The 27045-nt window shown below is 38.7% G+C and overlaps 1 protein-coding gene across 3 annotated transcripts in view; it reads left to right on the forward strand.

Annotated features, from left to right (window-relative positions):
* GRB10 (growth factor receptor bound protein 10) overlaps positions 1–27045 on the forward strand; it is a 2734830-nt gene that overhangs the window by 616429 nt on the left and 2091356 nt on the right. For 2 of the 3 annotated variants that reach the window (XM_044064795.1, XM_044064794.1), the window contains exon 2: positions 19523–19646. In XM_044064795.1, the coding sequence (XP_043920730.1) occupies positions 19596–19646 (51 nt within the window). In that variant the 5' untranslated portion in view covers positions 19523–19595. Of the gene's footprint in view, positions 1–19522; positions 19647–27045 lie in introns of those variants that run through there. The other variant, XM_044064798.1, reaches the window with a different exon arrangement.

Raw genomic sequence — 27045 nt, forward strand, 5'->3', positions numbered from 1 at the left:
CAAGATGTAAGGGGACCCCAAATGATAAAAATGGCTGTAATGGAGCAGAGCAGTCCTCATGTGATGTCTTAGAATGGATATGCATAGTATATGCACTCTTGGGGTATCTGGCCTCTTTTTTGATTGTTTAGTTTTTTTTTTTTTTTTTTTTTTTGACCTGCAGCAAGTATCTCCTTTAATGCAGTATTCAGGTCTGGTGTTATCTAGGTGGTAGAGATTGGTCTGCAGCACAGGTAAGATGTTTTGTTTATTTCCAACAACTTACCTTCTGTGTTAAGTTTATTGTAGTTTGGTGTAGGTGCTTTTGGTATATGCTGTGTACTGGTGGTCTTGATCAGTTCATGCCAGGACCATTTGCTTCGGACTGTATTTCTTGTACGTGGTGGTAGGATTTCTTTTTTGTACGCATTTAAGGAATGTGTTAACTACAGTGGTTGTTTTATCTTCTCTTTGTGTGTTATCTCCTTAGTATTCTAGATCTGGATTGGAGTTTCGGGCCCAGTACACTGCCTGACATGTTGATGCTATAGTTACATTACTGTTGTTTTTCTTTCTTTTGTTTGCTTCATTGTGCTTTTGAATTGAAATGTTTAGAAAGCTGAAGAAGCTGGGACAACATGAGAATTACCCCATCACGTTTGCATACCAGTCATCTTTCTTCATTTCTTTGACAAGATTTTTATAGTCACAGTGAAAATTTTCAATCATGCTCAGCCAAACCCTGACTTATTTGAATGCCAGCTGTAAATTTCAACATGGTACTTTGATGGCAGGGAGACTTCCATTTATTCCCATTGCTGTGTGGTTTTGGAGTTGCTATATTTACAAATGTTAGAGTTTCAGAGGTAAGGGGTTGGGTGGTAGCCTGATGTGGACTTTTCTGTGGTATTATTGAATTGTATATTTCTCATTGTTGTTTTTATTTTTCTGTTGTTTATTGGTTCTGTTGAGTCAACCAATTACCATGAAATACATACTGGCAGCCCAGGCAGCGATTAAGTCTCAAGCAGGGGGTGGTGGTTATACACTACCCAGAAGAATCGGCTGTCAAGAACTACCTGGTTGTAACTTAAGCATTGCAGCAGCAGATGTCATCAAAGTAATGCTGTCTGTGTTGTATGTTTGAGAAGTGCTATTAAAATTGTGAAAATTAAAGACCATCTCTTCTTCTTCTATAAACATAGGCTCATAATTTTACACATGCAATGCTATGAGCCCAAATTCTGAATACTTAGGCAAGGATTCAGAAATGGCCTGGCTGTGAATGGTAAAACTGCAGCAAAAGGGCCTTTCAATATGACTATAGGACACAGCAAGTTAGCGACGCATTAGCCGCAATGAGGAAAGACTTCATTATCGGGTAATTTGCATGTCTGTGAATTGCTTAGTAATTCTGCAAGTGCTAAGAGGCACTTTGCTGCAGTAATCACCACTGGTGGATCATGTTTTGCTTTGGCTCAGGCCTCCCCCCCCCACATTCACTCTCCTTACCACACACACATACACATACACACACACACACACACACACACACACACACACACACACACACACACACACACACATAGTGCCATATTTCTTACTTGGCCCTGGGTTAACAGAGCATTCCAGGTGTTGCCTCTTATTTTTTCGCCATCCCTCCTAAGTCAAGAATGATTACATTGTCAGTAATGCCAGAGAATAGAGTGTCATTCTTATTGTTCAGAAACTGCATCGTCGTGCAAGACCTGTTGCTCTATTAAATTAAGTGGATTAGAGTAATATTGAAAAAACTCCCCGGTGTCATCTAGAGTCCCCCCTGGCAGTCTTGAACATAGCCCTTTTAAGTCATGTACCTTAACAGTCAGTTACTGAAGCCAAATATCAGAGTTTCATACTTCTTAGTGTCCATAACATGCCACATGCTGCAAGTCCTGTGTGTCATTCCCCAAGTGTGTATTTCATGCTGCAAAACCTCATGTTCTAACTTTTAAAGAGACCTATGCTCATATGTAAAAGTTACTGGTATCTAGTGCAACCCTCCCCCCCCAGTATGACAAGATTTGTGTTTTTTTTTTTTGTTTGTTTCAAACAAGAAACATCTTTATTAAATTATCACCTACCGGTTCGATTCTCAGCTAGACCGTCTTCTGAGTGGAGACATACGTGAATGGGCGTACCTTCGTTGAAGGTTGTGCATCAGGCCTGGCAAGCCGGTATGTAAAAATCAACTGCCAATCATTAGTGGACCGGAGTTCCGCTGTGGCGACCCCTAACCGGGAAAAGCCGAAAGACACAAACAAACCTATGATGTAGGCAATCATACATTTATATAAATGAAAACAAACCCTATTGACAAAATTTTAGTTGCAAACGTTATATATCACAAACAATATTGACATAATTTTAGTTGCAAATATTATACATCACTTAAAATCTACCCAGTCATTTTCAGTTAAACAATACATAGCTTATACGCAAGAAACGGCACAAAAACCATGAAAATAAACAGATGACAGGATGGCTCCAAACTGGATGAACGCTTTATTAAAAAGCAGGTAGCAAAGCTAATATCAGACAAAAAACATGAGACTTTAAAGCGCTTTTCGTTTGTTCTCCAACAAACTTCATCAGAAAGTAATGTAGCAACACAAAGACCCAACATTTAAACAAAAAAGTGCGGGAAAATATATCCACATTTTAAAAATTTAAAGGTGAACTAACTCAATTTGTATAAATATGAATGTAAACACAACCTCAGTAAAATTTGAACAAATATAACAACATATCTTCAACTGTTAATAAATTCATAAATGCTAATATGATTAAAAAACTAGCACATAGTGGAAACATACAAATCCAAAGTAAGACTTGAAAGCTTTACACAAACAGTATAACCCAACACTGCCTGCACTTATTCAAAATTACACTAATATTAAAAACAAAATTCAAACTTACAATAAAAGTCTTTAAACTAGGAATAACATGTAAAAGGTACATATAATTATATGACTAAGGAGTATTGATAAAAATAATCAATATACTATAACTATCTTTGTAAACTCCTTAATTTTAGAATACAGGAAATGGAGCAAGCCTCATTCAAACCTGGAAAGTTGAAGGCATTTCAGATTAGATTTTGTTTTTAATATTAGTGTAATTTTGAATAAGTGCAGGCAGTGTTGGGTTATACTGTTTGTGTAAAGCTTTTAAGTCTTACTTTGGATTTGTATGTTTCCACTATGTGCTAGTTTTTTAATCATATTAGTATTTATGAATTTATTAACAGTTGAAGATATGTTGTTATATTTGTTCAAATTTTACTGAGGTTGTGTTTACATTCATATTTATACAAATTGAGTTAGTTCACCTTTAAATTTTTAAAATGTGGATATATTTTCCCGCACTTTTTTGTTTAAATGTTGGGTCTTTGTGTTGCTACATTACTTTCTGATGAAGTTTGTTGGAGAACAAACGAAAAGCGCTTTAAAGTCTCATGTTTTTTGTCTGATATTAGCTTTGCTACCTGCTTTTTAATAAAGCGTTCATCCAGTTTGGAGCCATCCTGTCATCTGTTTATTACATAGCTTATTCAAACCCTGCCTTCTTTTAAACCTCACTCCTCCTATGCATGTATTGTTCCCATAATTTCCATTTTTTTCTATGTAATTTGTTCCTACCCTTTTCTAAAGATCCTAGTTTTCTCTCTGTTACTTTATTCACTACTTCTAGTACAGTTGGTTTAAACTTTGATTTGCATTTTCCAGTAATTGCATTTTTGGCAGACACCATAATTAGGCTCAGCAAAGCTTTCCTATGTCTAGGGAATTCCAATTCTCTATCATAGCTCAAAAAATCATTTCCTTAGTTACACCAATTTGCTCACTCACTATCTGACAGAGTTGTCCACAGGGAATATTTAAAGTCTGCCAACTCATTACACTCCCAGAAAATATGTTCCCAATTAACCGCTTTCTTCCCCGTTTCACCTCCAACATTTGCTGTCTACCTGAGGAAAAATTATTTGGAGTCTACTTGAGGTATACAAATACCTGTGTAAACACTTCCAAGCAAAGATCCTAAACCTTGCAGACTTTGTTGCATATTTGGGAGACATACATATATACCCCCATTGTTTCTTTGTGAATTGCTGATCCAATCTCTCTTCCCAATCCTTTCTAACCTCCTCTGATTGATTCTTATAGTTATCCTGCAATATTTTGTATGTTCTACTAATTAGTCCTTTAACAGCAGCTTCTGTTCTAGATTCTACTAAAACCTCTACCGGTCTTTCACTTAAGATCCCCCTATGTCTTTCTGTTTGCCTGTACTCTGATATCAATCTTTGATATGGAAGGCAGATGTTCATCGTGTTACCCTGCTGCAGTCATCACACTTGGGTTATCCTGTCATCAGGCAGTCCCGCAGTCGGCCGGATTTCCAAAGTCTTGGTCCGACGTCGGTTGCTGTCACCTCATCCCTGACGTCAGTGCGCCAGGGGTACATATATTGCAACCAACGCCTTTTCTTCAGTCTTTCTTGCCGCGCGGTGCCCGAAGCAGAAGCAGTTCGCAAGTGCTGGTCGGCCGACTCCTGAGATTTTCGAATTCGAATTTCAGACCGAAGTCTTCTATAAAGCTAAGTACCCCGTTGGGGAAACTTTTCTTGCCTCAGACCGATGTCAGAAAAAGTTAACAATTGTATTTCTTGTGGGAAGCAAATACCTCATAAGGATTTTCATTCTTATTGCATACCTTGCCTAGGCCCTGATCACGACGTCACTTCTTGTCGTTTTTGTGCTAGATTTAATAAACGTACTATTAAAAGATGATCTGATTTTGCACAACATTTTTTTGGTAGAAAATTTAACTATAACATGCCGTCGGAGCTACCGGCTACCGGCGTGCACAAAAACCACAGGGACAAGGACCGACAGCCCAGGCCTAAGCCCGATTCCGAGGCCTCGGTTGATCCGGTCTCCGGTTATCAATGAGGCTCCGACGCAGCCTCTGACTACCGCAGTTCTGGAACCCGAGACTGCTACAGATATTTTGTCAGAATGTACTAGGCCGACGCAGCCTTTTAATTCAGGCCTTACTGACAATTTACCTTCCAAGGACGTCGGTACTTCTGAAACGCCATCAGTTTCTGAAGGCATTTTCAGACCAATGACTCTTACAGTCAAAACGTTTTCCAAGTCGAAGACTCCTTCTAAATCGAAAAAGGCTTCACTTCAGTCTCCTGTTCAAGGCCCTATGCCTAAGAAACAGATGCTCAAAATGGCAGAAGATTTGATTTCTCTTATCAGGGGTTCACAGCCTCCCCCTGACAAAAGGCCTAGACAAGAGGAAGATTCTGCTTCCTCTGAACAACTGTCTATTTCTTCGGATTCCTGTGGGGACCAAGACTATTCCTTCTCTCCTTATGAAGATTCTGATGCTGAGGAATCTATTCCCTTAGCTTCCCCTCCAGAAGATTACTCTTTTGGGGAAACTTTACACACTATGAGGGAACATTTTCACTGGGAAGGTCAGGATTACTCTGATTCCAAGAAAAGGCTGAGAGAGTTTCTTTTACTCCCCCAACACAGACCTCTAACCATCCCTCCTGTTTTGGACATTGTGGATGATGTCTACTTAGAGTCCAGTTTCAACCCTGACTCTCTACCTCCTGCCCCGGCCAAGCCTGACAGATACTGCAGAGTTCCTGATTCCCACAAATTCCTTTACAAAAGCCCAGTAGCTGACCCAGAGACTATCTCCCAGGGTCCCAAGGGGGCTAAGGCTTCCATGGCTAAAAATCCAGTACCTGCTGAAAGGGATTCAAGAGCACTAGACAGATGGGGGAAAAAGGTTTACACCTCAGCCACACTAGCTATGAGGGCACTAAACTGTCAATTTCATATGCTTAAGTATCAGCAATTTATGATCTCTCAGTTAAAACAAAAGATAACCACCTTACCTCAACAATCTGAAATGAAAGAAGTACAGGATTTGTTGCATGCCATCGAGCAGGTGGGCAAACATACCTTACAATGTGGGTTTGATTCTTTAGAGGCCTCCTGCAGAGCAGCTGTCACTGGATCAGTTATACGTAGGCATGCCTGGTTAAAAGAACAAAGTCTGCCTGATCATGTTAAAGCAAAACTATTAGATGCTCCCTTACAGCAGGATGTTCTTTTTGGTGTTAAAACAGAAAAAGTTTTAAAGAAAATGGAAAATAAGGCGAAATCAATGCAGACAGTCAAAGATTTTCTACAAGTACAACCCCCTCGCCTCAGCAGAAACTGGCCAATAAAAAATTGGTCCTTTCCAGCCACTGACAGGCCTCAGAGGGGTAAGTACAGACGCCCAAGGGGCAGAGGACAACCACAAGCTCAGTATAAGCCTTGCCAATGGGGCATTCCAACCCAGAAGGGAGGAGAAGACAGGTCTCAACCCACCAGAAGGCAAACTCAATGACTTGCACTTCAGCTGGCCAAACAAAGCTTTTTTGTCAGCCCCCTTGGGGGGAAAACTAGCACTATTTGCAGACAACTGGCACATGGTCACAAAGGACAAATGGGTCCTAGACATAATTTTACGAGGATACAGATTCCACTTTCACACCTTGCCAATAAAAAGAGGAAGGCCAAACCTGCCACAAAATCAAAGGGCAGAGGCTCAAAAACAAATTACAGCTCTCATGGCCATGAGAGCCATTCAAAGGGTACCAACTCAAGAGCAAGGGCAAGGATTTTACTCAAGACTCTTCCTAGTACCCAGGAAAGAAAATGCTTGGAGACCAATTCTGGACCTTTCTATTCTAAACACTTACTTACAAGTTCCCAAATTCAAGATGTTAACACTACAGCAGCTACTTCCCATGTTGGGCAAGGAAGCATGGCTGGTAACGTTGGACCTCAAGGAGGCATACCTGCATGTCCCTATCAGACAAAGTTGCAGAAGATACCTCCGTTTCATTGCAGGTTCAACCCATTATCAGTTCTCTGCACTGCCCTTTGGCTTATCTACTGCGCCCAGAGTATTCACAAAATGCCTGGCACCAGTAATTGCATACTGCAGGCAAAGAGGAATTCAAATATATCCATATCTGGATGACTGCCTCATCCAAGCAGAAAGAAAAGACATTCTCTTACAACATCTGGCTTTTGTGAAGCATCTAGTAAATTGTCTGGGGTACACAGTAAATGAAAAGAAGTCAAAACTAGTACCCTCACAAAAAATGACATTCCTGGGTGCCAACTTGGACACAACGGCCCAGAAGGCTTATCTTACACTAGACAAGCAATTACAACTGACTCAATATTTCAAGACAATGGCAACAAAGACCCAATTAACTGCAAGAAAAATTCTGCAGGCTTTGGGCTTCATGGCATCTTGCATTCTGATAGTACCATTTGCAAAACTGCATATGAGGAAATTACAGTGGTACCTAAAAAGCGTATGGTCTCAACACAGCCACAGCTTGGACACAGTGATATCTCTCATTCCCTGCCTTCAACAGGAATTTCTATGGTGGGCACAGGCATGTCACCTCAACAAGGGTCAGCCTTTCATCTTGCCTCCACCCAGGCAAACTATCACAACAGATGCTTCAAATTACGCCTGGGGGGCACACATGGCAGGGCAGTGCGTTCAAGGCGTATGGACTGCAGAACAAAGAAAACTGCACATAAATCAAAAAGAGATGCTAGCTGTACAGAAAGCTCTGACAGCCTTCAAGGATCTACTACAGCCAGGACAACTTGCAATAAAGACGGACAACACCACAGTAATGTGGTACATAAACAAACAAGGGGGCACACATTCCTACCCTCTTTGCAGGCAAGCAATAATCTTATGGAACACAGCTCTGGCCTACCAAGTCCAGTTACAGGATCATTTCCTACCAGGACAGAAAAACACATTGGCAGACGACCTAAGCATAAACATCAAAGATCCCCACGAGTGGAAGCTAGACCCACAAATATTTACAATGATAACTCAAAGATGGGGTCTACCAAATATAGACCTGTTTGCCAGTCTTCAAAACTACCAGCTGACAAAATTTTGTACAAGGACATTCCACCTAAAACTTGGAAAGTGGATGCTCTCTCCTTCAGTTGGAAAAACCTGACAGCATATGCCTTTCCTCCATTACCTCTTCTCACAAAGGTTCTTTTGAAGGTCAAAAAGGAGAAACCTCGACTGATTCTCATAGCCCCAGACTGTCCACGCCAGCACTGGTACCCGCTATTGAAGAATATGGCTCACAGCCCACCATGGATATTGCCTCAAATTCCTCATTTACCCATGCAGCAAGACAAGCAGATTCTCACAGCCAGATCAAAACCTTAAACCTGGCTGCATGGCAAATCAATTAAGCATCCAACCAGCCCCTCTTTCACAAGCAGTACTGGATGTTATTCTAGAGGCCAGGAGGCCAAGCACCAGGAAGGCTTACTCGGACAAATGGAAAAGGTTTTGTGCTTGGAACCAAGCTAAAGGCCAAGACACAACTCAGCCTCATATGCCTCACATTCTGCAGTATTTAGCTGAGATGTTGCATAAAGGACTTTCCTTCTCCTCTATTAAAATCCATACTTCAGCTATTTCAGCTCACTGTGACACTAATCCACCTTTATTTTCCAATCCTCTTCTAAGGCAGTTCCTCAGAGGGGCAAAAAACATTAGACCACCTAGAAGTGCCCCTACACCAACATGGGACCTCAACTTTGTTCTGGAAAAACTAACGCTACCTCCCTTTGAACCAGCTTTTTCTGCAGACCTTCAGTTCTTATCCTGGAAGACTGTCCTGCTCCTGGCAATAACTTCTGCTAGGAGAGTCTCAGAATTACAGGCACTTATGGCAGTGGAACCTTTCCTCATTTTCCATCAAGACAGAGTTTCTCTACGAACTAATCCTTCCTTCATGCCTAAGGTGGTTTCCAGTGTAGCTTTAAATCAAACCATCCACCTACCCACTTTCTTCCCCAATCCACAGAACAAAAGTGAGAGACTCCTGCATTTCTTGGACATTCACAGGCAACTTTGTTACTACTTGGATAAAACTAAGGCTTTCAGAAAAACTGACCAGCTCTTTGTTTCCTATGCTACAGCTTCTCAAGGGAGGGCCATATCCAAGCAAACCATTTCTAAATGGATAGGCCATTGCATACGATTCTGCTATACCCATCATGGGAAACCAGTTCCTCTTACCATTAGATCCCACTCTACCAGGGCAACAGCTACCTCTACTGCCTTTCTCAGGGGGGTTCCTACCAAGAAAATTTTAGAAGCTGCAACTTGGAGTTCTGTACACACCTTCACCAAACACTATCACTTACCTCTTTATTCTAAATCCAGGGCAGGCTTCGCCACTGCAGTTCGGCAGGGCCTCATTGCCTCCACTAACCCTCTATGATGCCTCCACCCTACCTTAGCTTTGGGACTCAACCCAAGTGTGATGACTGCAGCAGGGTAACACGATGAACATAGTAAGTTTTGTACCTACCATAAATGTAGATGTTTGAGTGTTCACCCTACTGCAGTCCAGGTTACCCTCCCTCCAACCCCTCTGATATACTGGCTAAATCTTTGCTATGCCTTTCTGATGTATTTGCTTATAGCTGAAGGGATTTTGTGTTTGTACAGTGTTCACACCTTTTGGTACTAATTTGGATCACCTTTTTGGGGGCACCTGACATCTGGGGCAAGAAAAACTGAAGAAAATGGCGTTGGTTGCAATATATGTACCCCTGGCGCACTGACGTCAGGGATGAGGCGACAGCAACCGACGTCGGACCAAGACTTTGGAAATCCGGCCGACTGCGGGACCGCCTGACGACAGGATAACCCAAGTGTGATGACTGCAGCAGGGTGAACACTCGAACATCTACATTTATGGTAGGTACAAAACTGTAATTTTCTAGCCTGCAGTCCAAATAACATCTTGCTCTGTTCCCATTCTATTACCTTTTTCTCTCTAATTATTTGCTTCCAATACCTTGGTGCTTTTGCTAGTTTTCTCCAATATATTCTAGGCTCTCTTGCCTGTATCCCTAATTGCAGTCATCCTTATCGGCAGAATCTCCTTTCTTCATTCCCGTGTTGGCTTGGTTCTTAGGGTACTTTCTTCCACTTTATGAATATAATATTACATTAATATTCTGTATGGTTATTGTTATTCTCCTTAAAGAGCTCATCTAAAATCCCAGTCTCTCATTGTCTCTTGAGCTTCCCACCTGTCTCATCATATTCCCTTTTCACTTTGAACTATGGGTTTCTGCTTGTGCTCTATATAGGAGCCATAACTGTGTAGCTCTGAAATACCCCTTCAAATCAGGTACTTCCAAACCGCCTTATTCTATTGGAAGAGCCAGCTTATCCCACAAGATTCTTGCCGTTTTCCCCTCACAGGATTTGTATGTTCGTTAAGGAGAGTTTAGTGCACATCTCCCAACCTTCCATTTCAAAAATGAGAAGCACTACCTCTCATAATGTGGCACACATGGACAAAATGTGGGACACCTGCTAACAGCTTGCTAACAGCTTACTAACAGCTTACTAACAACTTCAACTAGGAAGCTCACAGAACCTGCTACTTTATATGTGTAAACCTTTATTTTGATTGATTAATGTGATTCAGTTATATTTACTATGGATATCAGTTGACAAAATTTTTAACACTGAGTTTATATGGATCATTTTAATTTGCCATTTTGAGGAAAATGGACTTTTTGAGACGCAAAATGAGAAGCGCTCCTCATAATGAGGTGCACTCGAGGTATGGTTTAAACGTGTGACACTTAACTAGACACTAAACATACCAGCTCAAACACACACACACACACACACACACACACACACACACACACACACACACACACACACACACACACACACACACACACACACACACACACACATATAGTATCTGTCTGCTAAGTTCCCTGGCGACTACCTATAACACAATCTCATCCATTGGAAGTAATAGATGAACTTGAGCTCTTGAGTGTTGGGCTGTGTTAATAATGGTGTCAGTGGTGATTTAAGCAGCCGAGTGGGTCTGTGGATCACTCAGTTGCATAAATCACTTACCAAATACATTTCTGGGGGGAGCACATGACTTGTTATCATGTCACTCCCCCAGAATGCCTCATTTATATTTGCAGTAGACCAGAGTGACAGACCATTGCAGTGCTGTGCCTCTGAGATAAGCACTGCCATAAGTCCGCCTCTGAATCATTAGAGGCTGCTGTTAGTGGTACAAACGGCTTACTGCTGGTAGTAACATTCCTGAATTCCAGGGTTAAAGTATTCATGCTTTGCTTTCAGGAATGTTCCATATCCATCAGAATGTCTTCTTTTGAGTGAAAGAAAAAAGAAAATATTTTGACTTTCATCTGACAATTGCTAGTTTCCACGTTTTCTGTCATGCCCTGAAACAAATGACTGTATACTGCAAGTTTGGAGTGAGAATGTTACTTTACAAGATTACTGTCACCAGATTAAGCAGAATTTCTATACCTCAGGAAAGTCCATTTTTTTTAATTCATAACCTGCTTCATGAGTTCTCTTTCCTTAGTGTAAGTTGTATTAATTAAGCATGTGCAGGACTTAAATGCTGTTTGGTGCTTGCCCACCACATAGTCCAGACCCATATTATTACTTGGTTTTGTTTTTCAGGTTTGCTGAATTGAGACATTGCTGTAGCATGTCTCATTTTAATGCATTGTGATTAATTAAACATGGGCTTGTAAGTGGAAATTGTAACACATTTTTTTCCTAACATTTTTAGGATCTTTATTTTAGTTGTAAATCCCCTCAGGGTTTCACAGGACTGTCAGTACATTGTTTTTCTCCATTGTACGGTAGAGCTTTGGATAAAAATTTGTGGTGACCATTCACAGTAAAGTCTGATCATGCAAGCTTAAAACACACAGTTGGTGGTTACAGGCTGTACTTGGATATGTAGCTTCCAAGACTTAGTTACCAGTGGACACAGTGACTACAGTTTTCTTTCAATGTTTTGGGTTATTTATTTCTGCTGTTTGCTGAAATGTTGGTACAAAATGTGCATTGGAATTTACTGTGGGCTTCTTCCCCATTTGCATGTCCCACTATTCTTTTTTAAGCTGTTTTTGCTAACTGACTTCTACAAGAGTCTGACATGCAAAAACTTTTTTTTTTTAATTTGAGATTTATGAGACTTGCTGAATTGTAGTAGATTTTAATATATTTAGACTGAAATGAATATTGATTGAGGTCTTGTCTGAATCACATATGAGTCATACACTGTTGACATCCACTGATGTCCTGTATGGAAGCATTTTTAAGGATTATCAGTCATTTTCTGCTTGCTCTGAGCAATTTTGATATTCAGCAAGTGTTAAGTGATGGATTTTACCGCATCACACCTCCCATCTGTTGCTGTAATTGTATGGATTTTCAGCCACTTTTCATTTAGATGTATTGCAGTATTTTATACTTTTTTACTTTAATATATTTCATTTTTTGCAAGTAGCAAACAGATACAGCACATATATTTCTAACATATATATATATATATATATATATATATATATATATATATATGTATGTATATATGTTTGTGTGTGTCTGTGTGTGTGTATATATATATATATATATATATATATATATATATATATATATATATATATATATATATATATAAAGCCGCGGTGGTACAGCCGAAGCATTGTTGCCTCACAGCAAGAGGTTCGCCAATCATTAGTGGACCGGAGTTCCGCTGTGGCAACCCCTAACCGGGAAAAGCCGAAAAGACAAACATATATATATACAAACTGATTATACTGTTATGTTTAATTTTTTTTTTAAGGTACTTATGCTTAAACACTTAAGTAAACAGGATTTGAATTCCACTATTTTGAAGTAATTAAAGTACTCTTTCAGGAAAACTTGCTGACATTTATAATGGTGTTATAAGTCATAGATTTAATGTTTTGTTTTAATTTCCAGAAGTGTCTATCCTTGTAAAGGTCAGAAAATATGACTCGGTATACAAGCCAGTTTGTCTGTCGCATGAGGTCAACCATAGAATGTGTAGCCTTATTGTGTTCCAGTCTAGACTGGAAAGCAGCACTAGAATTGACTAAAAAGTGATTACGCAGTCATTTCTGTAGAACAAGGCTAGCCTAGAACATAGGACACAGAATATGTGACTCAGTTGTATGTGTTGACAGCACGGGGAAGGAACTACATAAAGTGACATGTCATCCTTGCTTTTTATTTAAAGAGGCTGGGGAAGTCTTCCAAAGATGGAATGAGTGACCGTACAGCCAGTCCAGTAAAGAAAAGCATACAAGAAATGGATTGAGTAAGCAGTCAGCTTTCAGTTCTGAGCTGTATCAAGGATAGCGCCGTGAGTTTCTTCACTGGAGGGGGGATGAGGAGAGCTTGAGAAAGTGTGTTCAGCTGTTATGACTGTGAAAAGATGCTAAGAAATAGAGTGGATAGAATAAATGACCATACCATCCACCTATTCACTGAAAAAGGGAGGATTAGTGCTAAAAGTAATGCAAATGTTCATGTATGGATTATGTGCAATGAAGCACAGAAAACAGTGCTGAATAAATGACTGTTTAGTAATCTGAGTTGAAAAGAAAACATTAAAAGTAATAAACGTTTAGTTGGGGCAGCAGTGGGGACAGGCATTTAGTTTTGGAAACCACTAGTTAATGTCACAACTAGAGCATGCTGATTGACCTTTCTAACATGTGCCATGGTGGGGATGCTGCAGTTACAGCTACTATTCATGTGTCACTGATCTGCATGGCTCTGATTTATGTGTCACTGATCTGTGTGGCTCTGATTTATGTGTCACTGATCTGCGTGGCTCTGATTCCTGTCCCACCGTACACTGTACAAGTACTCATATTTTCTTCTATATCATCAGATGAAGTCTGACACTTAAGGTGAAAGTGCTGAACCATTTTACTTGTATATTAAATTTACCATGTCTGATTGGGTTTGTGCTAGTAATTATATGAAAATGTAGTATAAATATCAAATGACTGGTTACAACAGCACTAAAAATAGGCAGATGCTGCCAGAATGGTGGTATTTAACTTTATTTACATAACAAAATGCTCTTACAGTGTTCTCTGCATAAACATGAAGTTTTGCTGATCGTAACTTTAAAACATTAAAATAGTGGTTGCCTGAACTTATGGTGGTTAACAAAGTAATGGTAGGCTGTAATGTAAATTCATGTACTGTGACTGCAGTCTCTTGAACTTTGCTGTTGAGGCCAAGCACAACAGACACGTGCTTCAAAATGGTAGTAATTATATTACTGCTACTTAAATTCAAGTAGTGTCTTCGGTTAAACAGCCCTGTCTACTTTGAGGGTGTACCTTAATTCACTCATAGCAAACACAATAGAAGACACAGATTAAAAAAAAATCATTGCAGCTCAGAGAGGAAAGTTAACCATCAGTAGTAATTTTCTTTTTCTAAATGGCTAAAGCAAGTGACATTTGATGTTGCACCTTCAAAACCGATAAAAAAAAAATGTGCTGAGTTCACATCATGTACATATTAGACTTGTCACTTTATTTCCCATTTTGTGTGATTCTAAGAGATAAACCGCAGCTTGATTGCAGCAGTGGGATTGTAACAAAAGGGTTATTGCCAGCTTTCAAGAGGATGGGAAGCTGTTCCTGTTTTGAAGAATTGTATTAATGCTCTCAGTGTTCTGCTGTTACAGAAAGGTGCAGTAGATGTAACAGGATAACAGGAACACCTGTAGTCACTTGCCTTGCCATGTCTGTTACACCAGTAAGCACACATAGGCATACAGGCAGTTTACTGTTGCATAAAACTTGAGGTCATCCTATCAGATTGCTAAAAATAAAGATACATTTTCTTCAGGATTATGGCTGAAGGAACATACCTGTGCGTATCAGAGGATATAATTGTGCTGCAGCATTGGCAGGTAATCCTTTGACAACCATTATGTATGTAAGATTGGGAAGGTAATTCTAATAGCACATTGACTGCAGCACACATCAATAAACGGATCCGTCAAGAAAAAAGAACAGCTCCTACAGCTGTCGACAAAATAGACTGTAGACTTTAACAACTGAAACTGTGTGTGTGTGTGTGTGTGTGTGTGTGTGTGTGTGTGTACATACACACACACACACACACATATATATATATATATATATATATATATATATATATATATGTGTATGGCTGAAGGTCAAAACAGGAGTGCTCATATAAGCGAATATGTTTTGAGGCTATGAATAAGAACAAATGCTGATATAAAGAACATTCTTTTCAGTGGAGTTTTTGTTCTCAGATTTTTTTTATGGCATCATGGTACAATGGGGTCTGGGAATTTGCCATTACCCTGTTATTGTGTAATCTCAGAGTCAGTATATATGAATAGCAGGGGGTGTGTTGATTGCAGGGGGACTTGCCTCTCTCAAAATAAATATTTTTTGTTGTTTTTGATCATTTTAGATTTGATCACTCTTATGAGCGTTTTGTGTTTAATGAGACACTCATGTGTGTGTGTGTGTGTGTGTGTGTGTGTGTGTGTGTGTGTGTGTGTGTGTATAACTAAGTGACTGGTATGTTAAAACATAAAGCTTAAATGTAAGGAGATGCATGTTGCTCACTTGTTTTGCCCCCCCCCCCCCCCCCCATGGCTGAAGGCTCACCTGTCTTCTCCCAGTTTGCCTATTTATTCCAGCAAAATGGGAGTCTGGCCTTCCAGGCTAAGCAAGCAGTCCATGGCCCATTCATTCCTGTGAGGTATGGAGGAGGCCAGCTTTCTGGTCCTAGAGGGAGAGCTAATGCCGTCTGTGTGAGAAACTCCCCTCCTCCTTTATTAGTTCTTCAGAGTCCAGAGTTGCTGCCTCCCCAAGGGAAAGTGTGCTCCCATACTCTAGTTTCCCCGATTGCAGGGTGGTAGGGTGAGCCCAACCAGCTTTGAACTCCACTGGGTGAACATGCAGTACTCCCTCCAAAAAGACATCTCCCTCCCACCAGGATGGGTGGGCTAGCGGTGATTGCTCACTCCTATCCTCCCCTAGTCAGCTCCTACAGGTGCCAGTGCCACTAACTGAATTTGGGTCACCTGAGACATAGTCCAGACTTTATACCTTGAAATGAAGGACATGGCTACATGTTAAACAAATGTCACTACCGTATGTTAAAGAAACTGTAGTACTGTATACATTAACTGTTTAAACCTGCCTGCAAGCTATTGTGGTGAAGGAGTGTGAGTGAGTGTATATTTCCTTTTGTAAACTTTGAGAATGCATATGCAGTATGGTCTCCTTTTGTCTTTGTAATCATGTTTACCACCTTTCTTATATGATGTATTCCCTTCTGTCCTTCCCTTCTGTTCCCAGTATCATAATAATTACCATGAATTACAGGACTGAACAGTTCTCTTCATTTCTCTTGACAATGGGCCTCTGTTACCTAATTGCATTACTGAAGCAGTAATCATATTTACAGCCTTTGCCCCCGTTTTATATCTGTGCAAGCAGAAGAGCTTTCCCTATTTAGGAAAAAAGAAGGCTGTTACTAGCAGAGAAGTAGCAGTAACTGCCAAAACTATGAATAGTGCTTATTTTTTCTGGTACAGGTGTTTTTTGATTCAGTGTTACCAAATGTACAGTGTGCATTAATGTCAGTGCAGGAGGTTTGTACATATCCTGTTGTGTTACCTGGCAGCTACCTAGTGGAGACTCCCACAGTCTCCACTAGGTAGCTGCCAGCTAACACAACAAGCCGAGTCACCCTCCTGCTCTTCCTCTGAGAGACCAGGGCCAGTCCCCGGTTGTGTTATCCTCTCCTCCAATAATAGCTGCCCTTGGTCACCAGTATCACAAGTAAAAGCTGGTTGTTCCTTTTTACCATCTCATTGCTCTTGTAGTCTGTAAATGTTTTAGTATTGCATGATGTTCAGAAATGCAACATTAATTTATTTTATTTAAAATATTTTTTCAGGTACTCTTGAAGATGCTTACAATTTAATGATGATAGCAGTATTTTGAAACTTTTCCTCAGAACACACTGGTTCTGCCCCTGTACTAAACCTGACTGATCAACTAGCTCTTCTTACATGGTTCAACCTACCCTCCTCTCCTCAGTAATCAAGTTCCTTTTCTTAATAACAACTTACCTTGTCCTATACTATTACTTACATCTTCAGAATCTCATTAAGGAGACTACTTTTACTAATATATTGTATAATTTCAGCTCCTACTTTTTCTTTATGACTACTTGTATACTAATATATTGTATAATTCAGCTAACATTTTTTTTCTTTATGATGTATTGCAACTACGTTTTGTATTGTACTAATTGTTTTGTATATTTTGCACTATGTTATGAACGAATGACCCCTTTGATTATTCTCTGTACTGCACCTGCAATGTTCATTGTATACATTAATTTTTGTATATGTGATTTTGTTTGTTTCTGAGCTTATCTCCCCGGGCCTCTACTGAAAATGGACATATATCCAGTTAGACTAGCCCAGTCAACAAATGTAAAATAAAAATAAAAAAATAAAAGTATTTGTAATAGGGTAGTGTGCAGTATTATGGGATGGAAAAGGGGTAGAGATGTACTGTTTTACCAGCAATAGTTGTTGCTCATAGCTCTCAAACTCAAGCAATAAATCTGGACAAAGCCACAAATAATGGGGGAGACAAAGGTCAAAAAATGCAGATGCTTTTTAATTATTGCAAATTGTTACAAATGTAGAAAGTTGATAAAACAACAGCTTTTGCATTGGCATGAATTTTCTGAAGGATATGAAGTCTGAATCTCAAATGGCTACTATTATTTTCTGACTTCAGACCGCAATGATTTGCCAGTGATTTTCCAGAAAACCATAATTTTATGAGAAACTGACGAAAAATATGAGGCAAAAATCTGTACATTCTGCAAAAATCTGGATAGTTGAGATGTATGAATGTTGCTGTTCTTTATTTTATAAATAAAAAAATTTGCTCTGAGGTGCAAAGTATTTTAATAATGAGAGGTGATTTGCCTTCCTTACACAGAATGTCTTTATTTGTGCACTTTGTATCTGTCAGTACCATGTGATTATCTGTTACATTGTTCTGTAAATGTGTGTGTAGAGATATGAAAGGCAACTTTATACATTATTTTTGTAAGCCTTTACATAATTTCTTCCCCATTTTGTGATTGTCAAGAGAAGGTGTTTTGGAATGTGCAGATATAATATGAATGGCATGCACTGCAAAATCATCACAAAATGAAAGTTATGAAGCCAGGTGTGATATTCATATATTGCATAGTGTACAGAAGTGTGCATGTTGTTATGCATACTAGGCAAGGCAGTCCCAATTCGTAGTCCCCCTCACTGGTCAGTAGTGCAGCTCTGCTGTACTGATTGACATGAGGTTTGGTGTCACATGTATCTATGGTACTTGGGGTAGTCCTGTGCAAATGAGGTCCCTAACCTTCCCAGTGCAGTGCTGTGGTCACATGTCACTATGGTACTGGGGGTGGTCCTATACAAATGAGGTCCCTAACCTTCCCAGTGCAGTGCTGTGGTCACATGTCACTATGGTACTTGGGGGTGGTCCTATACAAATGAGGTCCCTAAGCTTCCCAGTGCACTGGTGTGGAAAGTAAACTGTGTATTACAGTAAGCCGTACATGTCCATACTAAGCAGTTTCTGTGAAGAGCAGTGCTCAAAATGTGCACGTGTGTGCAGTGGTTTAGCTGTGTGCACCTATGCATTACAGCAGGAGAGAATATGCTCAGAGTAAACTGGAGCAGCTTCACTCTGCTTAGATAATTGATCCAGCAACGTAGTGTGTGTGTGTGTGTGTGTGTGTGTGTGTGTGTGTGTGTGTGTGTGTGTGTGTATACATCACTGTTTGCTGCTGTCTGTAGGTAAATGTTTGCGGGTGTTTGTGTACTTGGAATCGTGTTTCTAAGTATGATTTGCTGAGTATCTATTACTTACTAACACCTCTTGTTAGGGCACTCAGCTTAGAGATAGTTCAAACTTCCCAGTGAACTGATTCACAAACATGGAAATTCTCATTTAATTAGATGTAGTATTGCCCCAAATCACTGAATAATGCAACAGAACAGCTCCTGTAGTCTGTTTAGCACAAGTCGCACTGCTGCATTTTTATATTTCAAATTCCACCAAGATTTTCAAAGCTTTGATTATTTCCAATTATTTGTAGATTTGCAGATTTTATTAACTGTAAGGTTTGGTTATTTGGAACTGGTTAATTAAAATATAGCACAGTATTTATATGTGACTTTTGGCAGCAAAATTCTGTGAGAATTCTTAATTTGGTGATGTAGTCTTTTGAGAGCCATCCACTCTGCTAACAGAAAATGTATGCATATAAACTGTAGACTAAACTGCTTTGAGTTAAGTTTTCTCTCAGGTATATTTATTTCTTTTTGGAAAGTACAGATATGCAGCATTGCAGATTTCAAGTTTGCAAAATATTTGCCTTAACCGTAGATTTTACAAGTGTTTCTTTTTTGTTAGTTTGCAGAATCTTGGTGTCTTCTGTCACGTGGATGTTATTTTTATTGAAGTAGCCAAGTAAAGGACATAATTAATGGCTTTAGCTGGCTGCCCGGACTCCTTTTTACATCATCCTTACTACCAGGTATGATCAAAGTTCCTTCACTATCACTCTGTAGGAATAATGGAATAACCATAAAAGAAAGGTCTAGCTAGTTGTTTTGTTGAAAGACAAAAGTATGTAAGAATGAATAGGTCCACACATGCTGTATTTAGCTTGGATTGTATCTGGTAGCTTGCACACTTTCATAAGAATTTAAACAGCTGATATATTTGTTGATGACTTCTTAGGTCTTGCTTTTTTTCTGTGTAAAAGAAAATGCATTACAATGTGTTATACTTGAAAGTGTATACTACAACATGTAACTTATATGGTTTAAAACAGTTAAGTAGTGAAAAGGGTGGGATAGATGCATTGCAAGAAAAGTAGGTTTAAAACATGAGAGAATAGAAGCAAAAGGAGTAGCTGAGGTGGAAAATGTTTAAAGTACACAGAAAACAAGGTATAAGGTTAGAAGGGGAGTTTGCAGTGATGGAGGAACAAGCAAATGATAAGTAAATTAAAAAGAGAACAACTGGAAGGAAATATGGAAATAACTAACAGTCAAATGAGGAATGTTTTCAAGTTGTGAGTTAATATTATCAGTTTAGAGAGTAAATTAAGCAGATAATAAATTTTAACGTGGATTATTAAAAAGAAAATGCATAAGGCGGCCATCGTGGTGTAGCGGTTAGCTTTGCCATCTCACAGCAAGAGGTTCTCAGGTTCGATTCTCGGCTGGGGTGCCTTCTGTGTGGAGTCTGTATGTCTTCCCTGTGGTTGCATGGGTTTCCTCTGGGTGCTCCGGTTTCCTCCCACATCCCATAGACATGCTGTAGGTGGATTGGACACTCTCAATTCACCCTAGGTGTGTGGGTGTGCATGTGTGTGCCTTCTGTGGAAGGTTGGGCACCGGGCTGGCAACTTGGCACTGTAAAACTCCACTGCCAATCGTTCTGTGGACCGTTGTTCCACTGCGGCGACCCCTAACTGGGAAAAGCCAAAAGGAGATGATGATTAAAATGAAAATGCATATTGTATGCTTCACTATATAAGGATGAGAAGATATGAAAGGGGGATATTCTTTATAATCTGGGGTGGGTGAAGAAATGCATTTCTTTCTTTTCTGAAGAAATGTCAAGCAGAGGTCTTTATTTTGCCTCTGAAGAAATGTCACTGAAGAAAATGTCCAAAAGTAGACCAGACAAACTCCGTACTACTGTATCTGTTATACTTTATTTGTCTCAGAACAAATTCTTGCCAAACAGTTAATTCTGTCAGAGCTATTTCAATTCTAACACAGCTAGACAGATGAAGATACTGATGCAGTCTCAGTATAAACGTCACTACCAAGTGAAACATACTGTCCAGTTTATATACTTTTTTCAACTAATGTTATTTTTATTGTCCTTGTGACTTGTTCTTCTGGTTTCTGTCTGTGTCATGAAAAAGTCCATGGTTATTTCATGCCCTTTTTTGGTCCTCGCTGTATCTGAAGACTTCACAAAAGTTTATCCACGTCATCTTTGCGTCACTTGATCTGTCTGTATTTTATTTATTTATTTCTGCATCTGAAAGCCAAAGAAGTCAACTTCCTTTTTTTCTATAACAGGATGCATTTACAGTAATGCCCACAGCTATATGTTATTAATTTCTAATCTGAACATAACTGTTCTTGCAAAGCAAGCATATTATTTTGAAAACTGCTGTTTGACCTTGCACATTTCCTTCACTGTACACACAGTATAACTTTGGGGAAAAGCATTTTAATTTACACAATATCTATCAATGGGGACGTAATTTGGTCATTTGGTAATCGGTGTTCAAGAGTCGTTGTTATTACAAATGATAAATCAGAGATTAAAACAGAAGATGTAATAATTATTACTACAGGTAAAACTTTTAAGTTTAGGTTTATTCAGAAATGCTAAACATTTATGTGTGATACAGTAACCGGTAGTACAGAAGGCAAGAAAGAAGTATTTGAATAAGATTATCCTTACCTTGTGATAAGTTCCAGAATTTTCTCAGTGGGCTAATCTAATTTTGTGTTAGATAAGATGATGAATAAAGGAGATGGGAGGAAGTTTTAATTTTTTGTTTTTGAACTGTTTGCCCCCAGTGACTTGTCAGTCATCAGCTCCTTCCTGGCCATTCCGCCCATTCATTCCTCATCACCGGTGTGAGGGTCTACTGGGAGGGGTCATTAGTCAGATAGCCATAATGAGTGGTTTAAGAGTTTTTGTTTATGGCTTAACATGTCCCTGCAGATGCTCAGCAGAAGGGAGTAGTGTAGTGGACAGACTTTGCACTGGTAGCCCCTCAAGCACAGGAAGTGATTTCCATGGTCTTCAAATAAGAAATTGCATTTTCCTATGGACTCCACAGGCATTCATTATTGTATTTTATTATTATTATTATTTTTGTATTTACATTTGATTTCTGAGAAAGTCCTACTGAGCATGGATTCCCCTCTTAGTAGAGGCCCGAAGAGATTAGCTCAGAGTTACAATAATATATGACACACAGTCATAAAAAACAGAAACATAAAATAATACATTAAACAGAATCACAAAACAAGTGCATACATTTGTGACGATCATTGATGGTAACTTGTACATTTCATATTTACCTGTTGAGCAAAACAGAATAATATAGGGGAATGGCAGAATATAAAGGTGAAACCATTTTCTAGAGCATGCTAGTTATATTAGAAAGTGTTGATTGAGTATAGTTAACCCTCCAATAACCTTCTATCTCTAGGATAGGCCACGAAAGGATAGGCCATGAGTAGGCCATACCCCTTTGCTCCTCTCCCTCCCTGCCTGGCTCCTCGAGTCTTGGGGCTGCTGTTCGAACTCTGGTTGCCTGAGTCACTCTGAGGGCTCCATCCAGGTTAAAGAAGTGTGGAGCTAATGCAAAAAAAAAATAAAAATAAATAAGACAATAATTGATAAGAAATTTGTTGAATAAATGTGCATATAATAGGGTAATTACTGACATTAACTATCATTTTTTGGGTTATAAGATATTGAAGATTGTTGAGAAATAGCTGTTCAGATTACATGCTACTTTGGTGTATACAAAAGAGCAAAGAGGGGATTAAGCTACATGTACTTTTTAGAGATCAAAACACTTAAGTGACAGTGAACTCTCTTTTTATCATTTATTTATTTTATTTATTTCATTGTGTAGTAAATTTATCAAAGGTATAGCTTCAGTATCCAAAGAGGTCATAGTCCCCTTATATTAAGCTGAACATTGAATAAAACAGTATGTATCTCACTAAACACTTATCCCATCTTGAAAGACCTCAGTGTTTCATAACTGAAGGAGTCAAAGACTAGGCTACCATAGTTATCGGGATAGATTAAAAAGTTTTTCACGTTTTTGTCTGTCTCATAGAAAGATTGTGCGTGGAGATTTCTGTCTTGCCTTTTCTGCTATGAAAGACCCTGTTATAGTACATCTGCACCTCAGAAATGCTGGTAATGTTAGGATCAATTGTTCTAAAATGTTCTGCTTACACTATAATATGAATAGGAAATAAAACGTCTTGGAATAAAAGATTCATTACCTAAAAGATTTCCTACCCATAGAACAGCCTTCCTTCACATGGTAAATGTTATAACAACCTGCAAGTTAAGGGTTCATGATTGGACAGGGTCACATAAATTTATCCCAGGAATTATGAGTGTGGCCTTTATCAAGAAGTGAGGTAAACCTATGAGTTATATCTCCTAGGATATATTGTTTTTTCTCAAATAGCTTGCCAAGTATTAACTTGTAAATCTCTGAACACGTGACCTCACATTTGTAGGACAAACTCAGCAATAAAGATCAATCTGTATATAATTCAGTGGGTAAAAGTCCGACTAAGTAACAGGACACAAATCAGGGGTGGGGTGGCTGTCTCTCATGTAAAGTGTCACCAGTGTTATCCTACGGGGCTCAGTAGTGGAACCAACTCTTTGGATTATTCTTAGATATAAAAGTGGAGCACGGGCTACTGATAACCATATGTATCAGTGATTGCAGACTGGGTAATGTACCTTAGTAAAACATGCCAAAGTTGTCCCGGATGGTCTGCAAGAATAAATAACTCCAACTTTAATGACAGTAAGATGCCGCGTCATGGTACTTGGCAAAAGAGAATTGTCTCAGGTCTCATATCGCATACTAAACTATGCAACAAGTAATATGACTATTGAGTTTTTCCTCACATTTTCACCAACTCATTGTTTTTCATTGCCCTCTTCTGTGAAACATATGTTCTACATTTTTCTCATTACATTTTCTTTTCATTCTTATGTTTTATAGTGCATGATGATTCGTGATTTAAAATATCTGTACTTGATGCTTTGTAGTGTAACATGATGCTTCGTGATTTAAAATATCTGTACTTGATGCTTTGTAGTGTAACGTGATGCTTCGTGATTTAAAATATCTGTACTTGATGCTTTGTAGTGTAACATGATGATTCGTGATTTAAAATATCTGTACTTGATGCTTTGTAGTGTAACATGATGCTTCGTGATTTAAAATATCTGTACTTGATGCTTTGTAGTGTAACATGATGCTTCGTGATTTAAAATATCTGTACTTGATGCTTTGTAGTGTATCGTGATGCTTCGTGATTTAAAATATCTGTACTTGATGCTTTGTAGTGTAACGTGATGCTTCGTGATTTAAAATATCTGTACTTGATGCTTTGTAGTGTAACATGATGATTCGTGATTTAAAATATCTGTACTTGATGCTTTGTAGTGTAACATGATGCTTCGTGATTTAAAATATCTGTACTTGATGCTTTGTAGTGTAACGTGATGCTTCGTGATTTAAAATATCTGTACTTGATGCTTTGTAGTGTAACATGATGATTCGTGATTTAAAATATCTGTACTTGATGCTTTGTAGTGTAACATGATGCTTCGTGATTTAAAATATCTGTACTTGATGCTTTGTAGTGTAACATGATGCTTCGTGATTTAAAATATCTGTACTTGATGCTTTGTAGTGTAACATGATGATTCGTGATTTAAAATATCTGTACTTGATGCTTTGTAGTGTAACATGATGCTTTGTGATTTAAAATATCTGTACTTGATGCTTTGTAGTGTAACATGATGCTTCGTGATTTAAAATATCTGTACTTGATGCTTTGTAGTGTAACGTGATGCTTCGTGATTTAAAATATCTGTACTTGATGCTTTGTAGTGTAACGTGATGCTTCGTGATTTAAAATATCTGTACTTGATGCTTTGTAGTGTAACGTGATGCTTCGTGATTTAAAATATCTGTACTTGATGCTTTGTAGTGTAACATGATGCTTTGTGATTTAAAATATCTGTACTTGATGCTTTGTAGTGTAACATGATGCTTCGTGATTTAAAATATCTGTACTTGATGCTTTGTAGTGTAACGTGATGCTTCGTGATTTAAAATATCTGTACTTGATTTTTGAAAGATTGCGATTGTGGAGCTTTTCTGCCCACGCCTCAGCTGAAAATGGGCACTTTCTGGCCCAGTTGGACTTTCCTGGTAAACAAATGTCAAATAAATAAATAAAAATGGCATAAATTTTTGATTATAAAATAATTGGTCAAACCTTAACAAAATAATGCCATATTTTGAGAAGGTACAGCCATTTTTAATGAGAAAAATTACAGAATTGGAAAATTTGATCCCTTTATAAAGGCTTTAGGTGTTATCATTATATGATCTTTATGTTACTTAGAGGTAACTTTTTTCTGGTCTATAAAGTAGTGTCTTATCTGGTTCTGTTTGGAGGTTTTTTACATTGTTGAGTATGATAACACCTGATTGGGGAACCCAGTACTGAAAGCAAGAGAGAAAGTCACATATAAATTAACTCTTTCCAAGATTTATGGAATACACTTCCCTCTACTGCTAGTAGAAGTTGCTATAAGTTTTTTCAAAAATAATCTCTGGGTGTGTTGGCCTATATTTGAGAAGACGCTAGCTTTTGTTTTATGTAGGTACAGTAAACTGTGCACACACATATGAAATGGTTCAGCAATGCTCATCTTATGGCCCTATAAATAGGAAGCATTTAGGTAAATCAATTAAAAAGACTTCTTTTAAGGCAGCTGAGAATATGTGGGAAGAGCCAAAAAAGATAATACAAAACTTGAGAAACTGGAAGCTCTTGATTATGGATATTTATAGTAAGATACAATCAATGAAAATGTTTTTAGTCCATTTAGTTTTATGTACAGGTCAAATATATTTTTATCAGCCACTGATGAAAATATGAATGATAATAAAGGGTTGAAGGAATGTATTTGGGGGGGGGGGGACTTAAGTGAGATAAGTTGATTCTTCCCTTAGAACACGGTGGTTTAGGACTACCCTATTTGAATGGCTGCTTTAGAGGTACACATTTGGGGCTCATATACATAAGTCCAAAAAAACAGATGCACGGAAAGACGCTGCACGGCTAATGATCCAACTGGAAATCAAACAAACAAAGCCAGCAGCTGTTGGTAACAGGATAGAAGTTATTTATTCAATCATAACTGAGGGACAAATCCCTCAGATATCCGATATCAAATATCCAATACAGACCGGTTTCGGCTCAACAGAGCCTTCCTCAGTGAAAATAAAAATGCATGTATTTTCATGAATGCTCAAACCCAGTATATATATATATCTGGGAGTACCCAAAAACCAATCACAATACATGATTAACAAATCACAATTGGTCATTAAGACCAGGTGGAAACATTGCCCCAAGTCTAATTATCCATTTCCTCTCCTTTGAAGTCAGCATATCATGCCACTTCAGTTTATCTTGGCATTTACCCCTAATATGATCAATAATACAAAACATGAAACTAGCTGTAGTATGTTTTAAACTATGCTTGTATAATGCATTATTACTACGTTTATTTTTGATGTCACTGATGTGTTCACCAATTCTAAGACGGAAAGCCCTAGAGGTCTGACCTACATAAAACGCAGAACAAGTGCAGGTCACCAAATATATAACCCACTCTGAACTGCAATTGGCCCAAAACCTAATCTCAAAAACATCAGGGGTATTCTGACTACTGAATTCACCAGTACGTGAGACTCTAATACAAAATTTACAGTGCCCACATGGAATACAACCAACCACTGGTGCCCCTGTAAAAGTAAATTGAGTAAAGACTTTGGCATCAGACACAGACCTCTTATAATGGCTCAAATGTGACCCAATAGTGCGTCCCCTTCTAAAAGAGAAAGAACATCTGTCCCTAAGAATATTATGTAATCTATTATCCGCCAAAAGAATATTCCAATGTCTGTCAACAATTTTCATAAACCCCCGGGTGTTACGTCCATAGGTGGTGACTAACCTCAGCGGCTGCTGAACCCCATCCTGGTTACGATCTTTGTAATGCAATAGATCAGTTCTGTTGAAATTTGAAGCCCATTGTTT

This window comes from Protopterus annectens, chromosome 3.part0 (assembly GCF_019279795.1).
Source record: "Protopterus annectens isolate FY-2018-M chromosome 3.part0, PAN1.0, whole genome shotgun sequence".
Taxonomy (NCBI): domain Eukaryota; kingdom Metazoa; phylum Chordata; order Ceratodontiformes; family Protopteridae; genus Protopterus; species Protopterus annectens.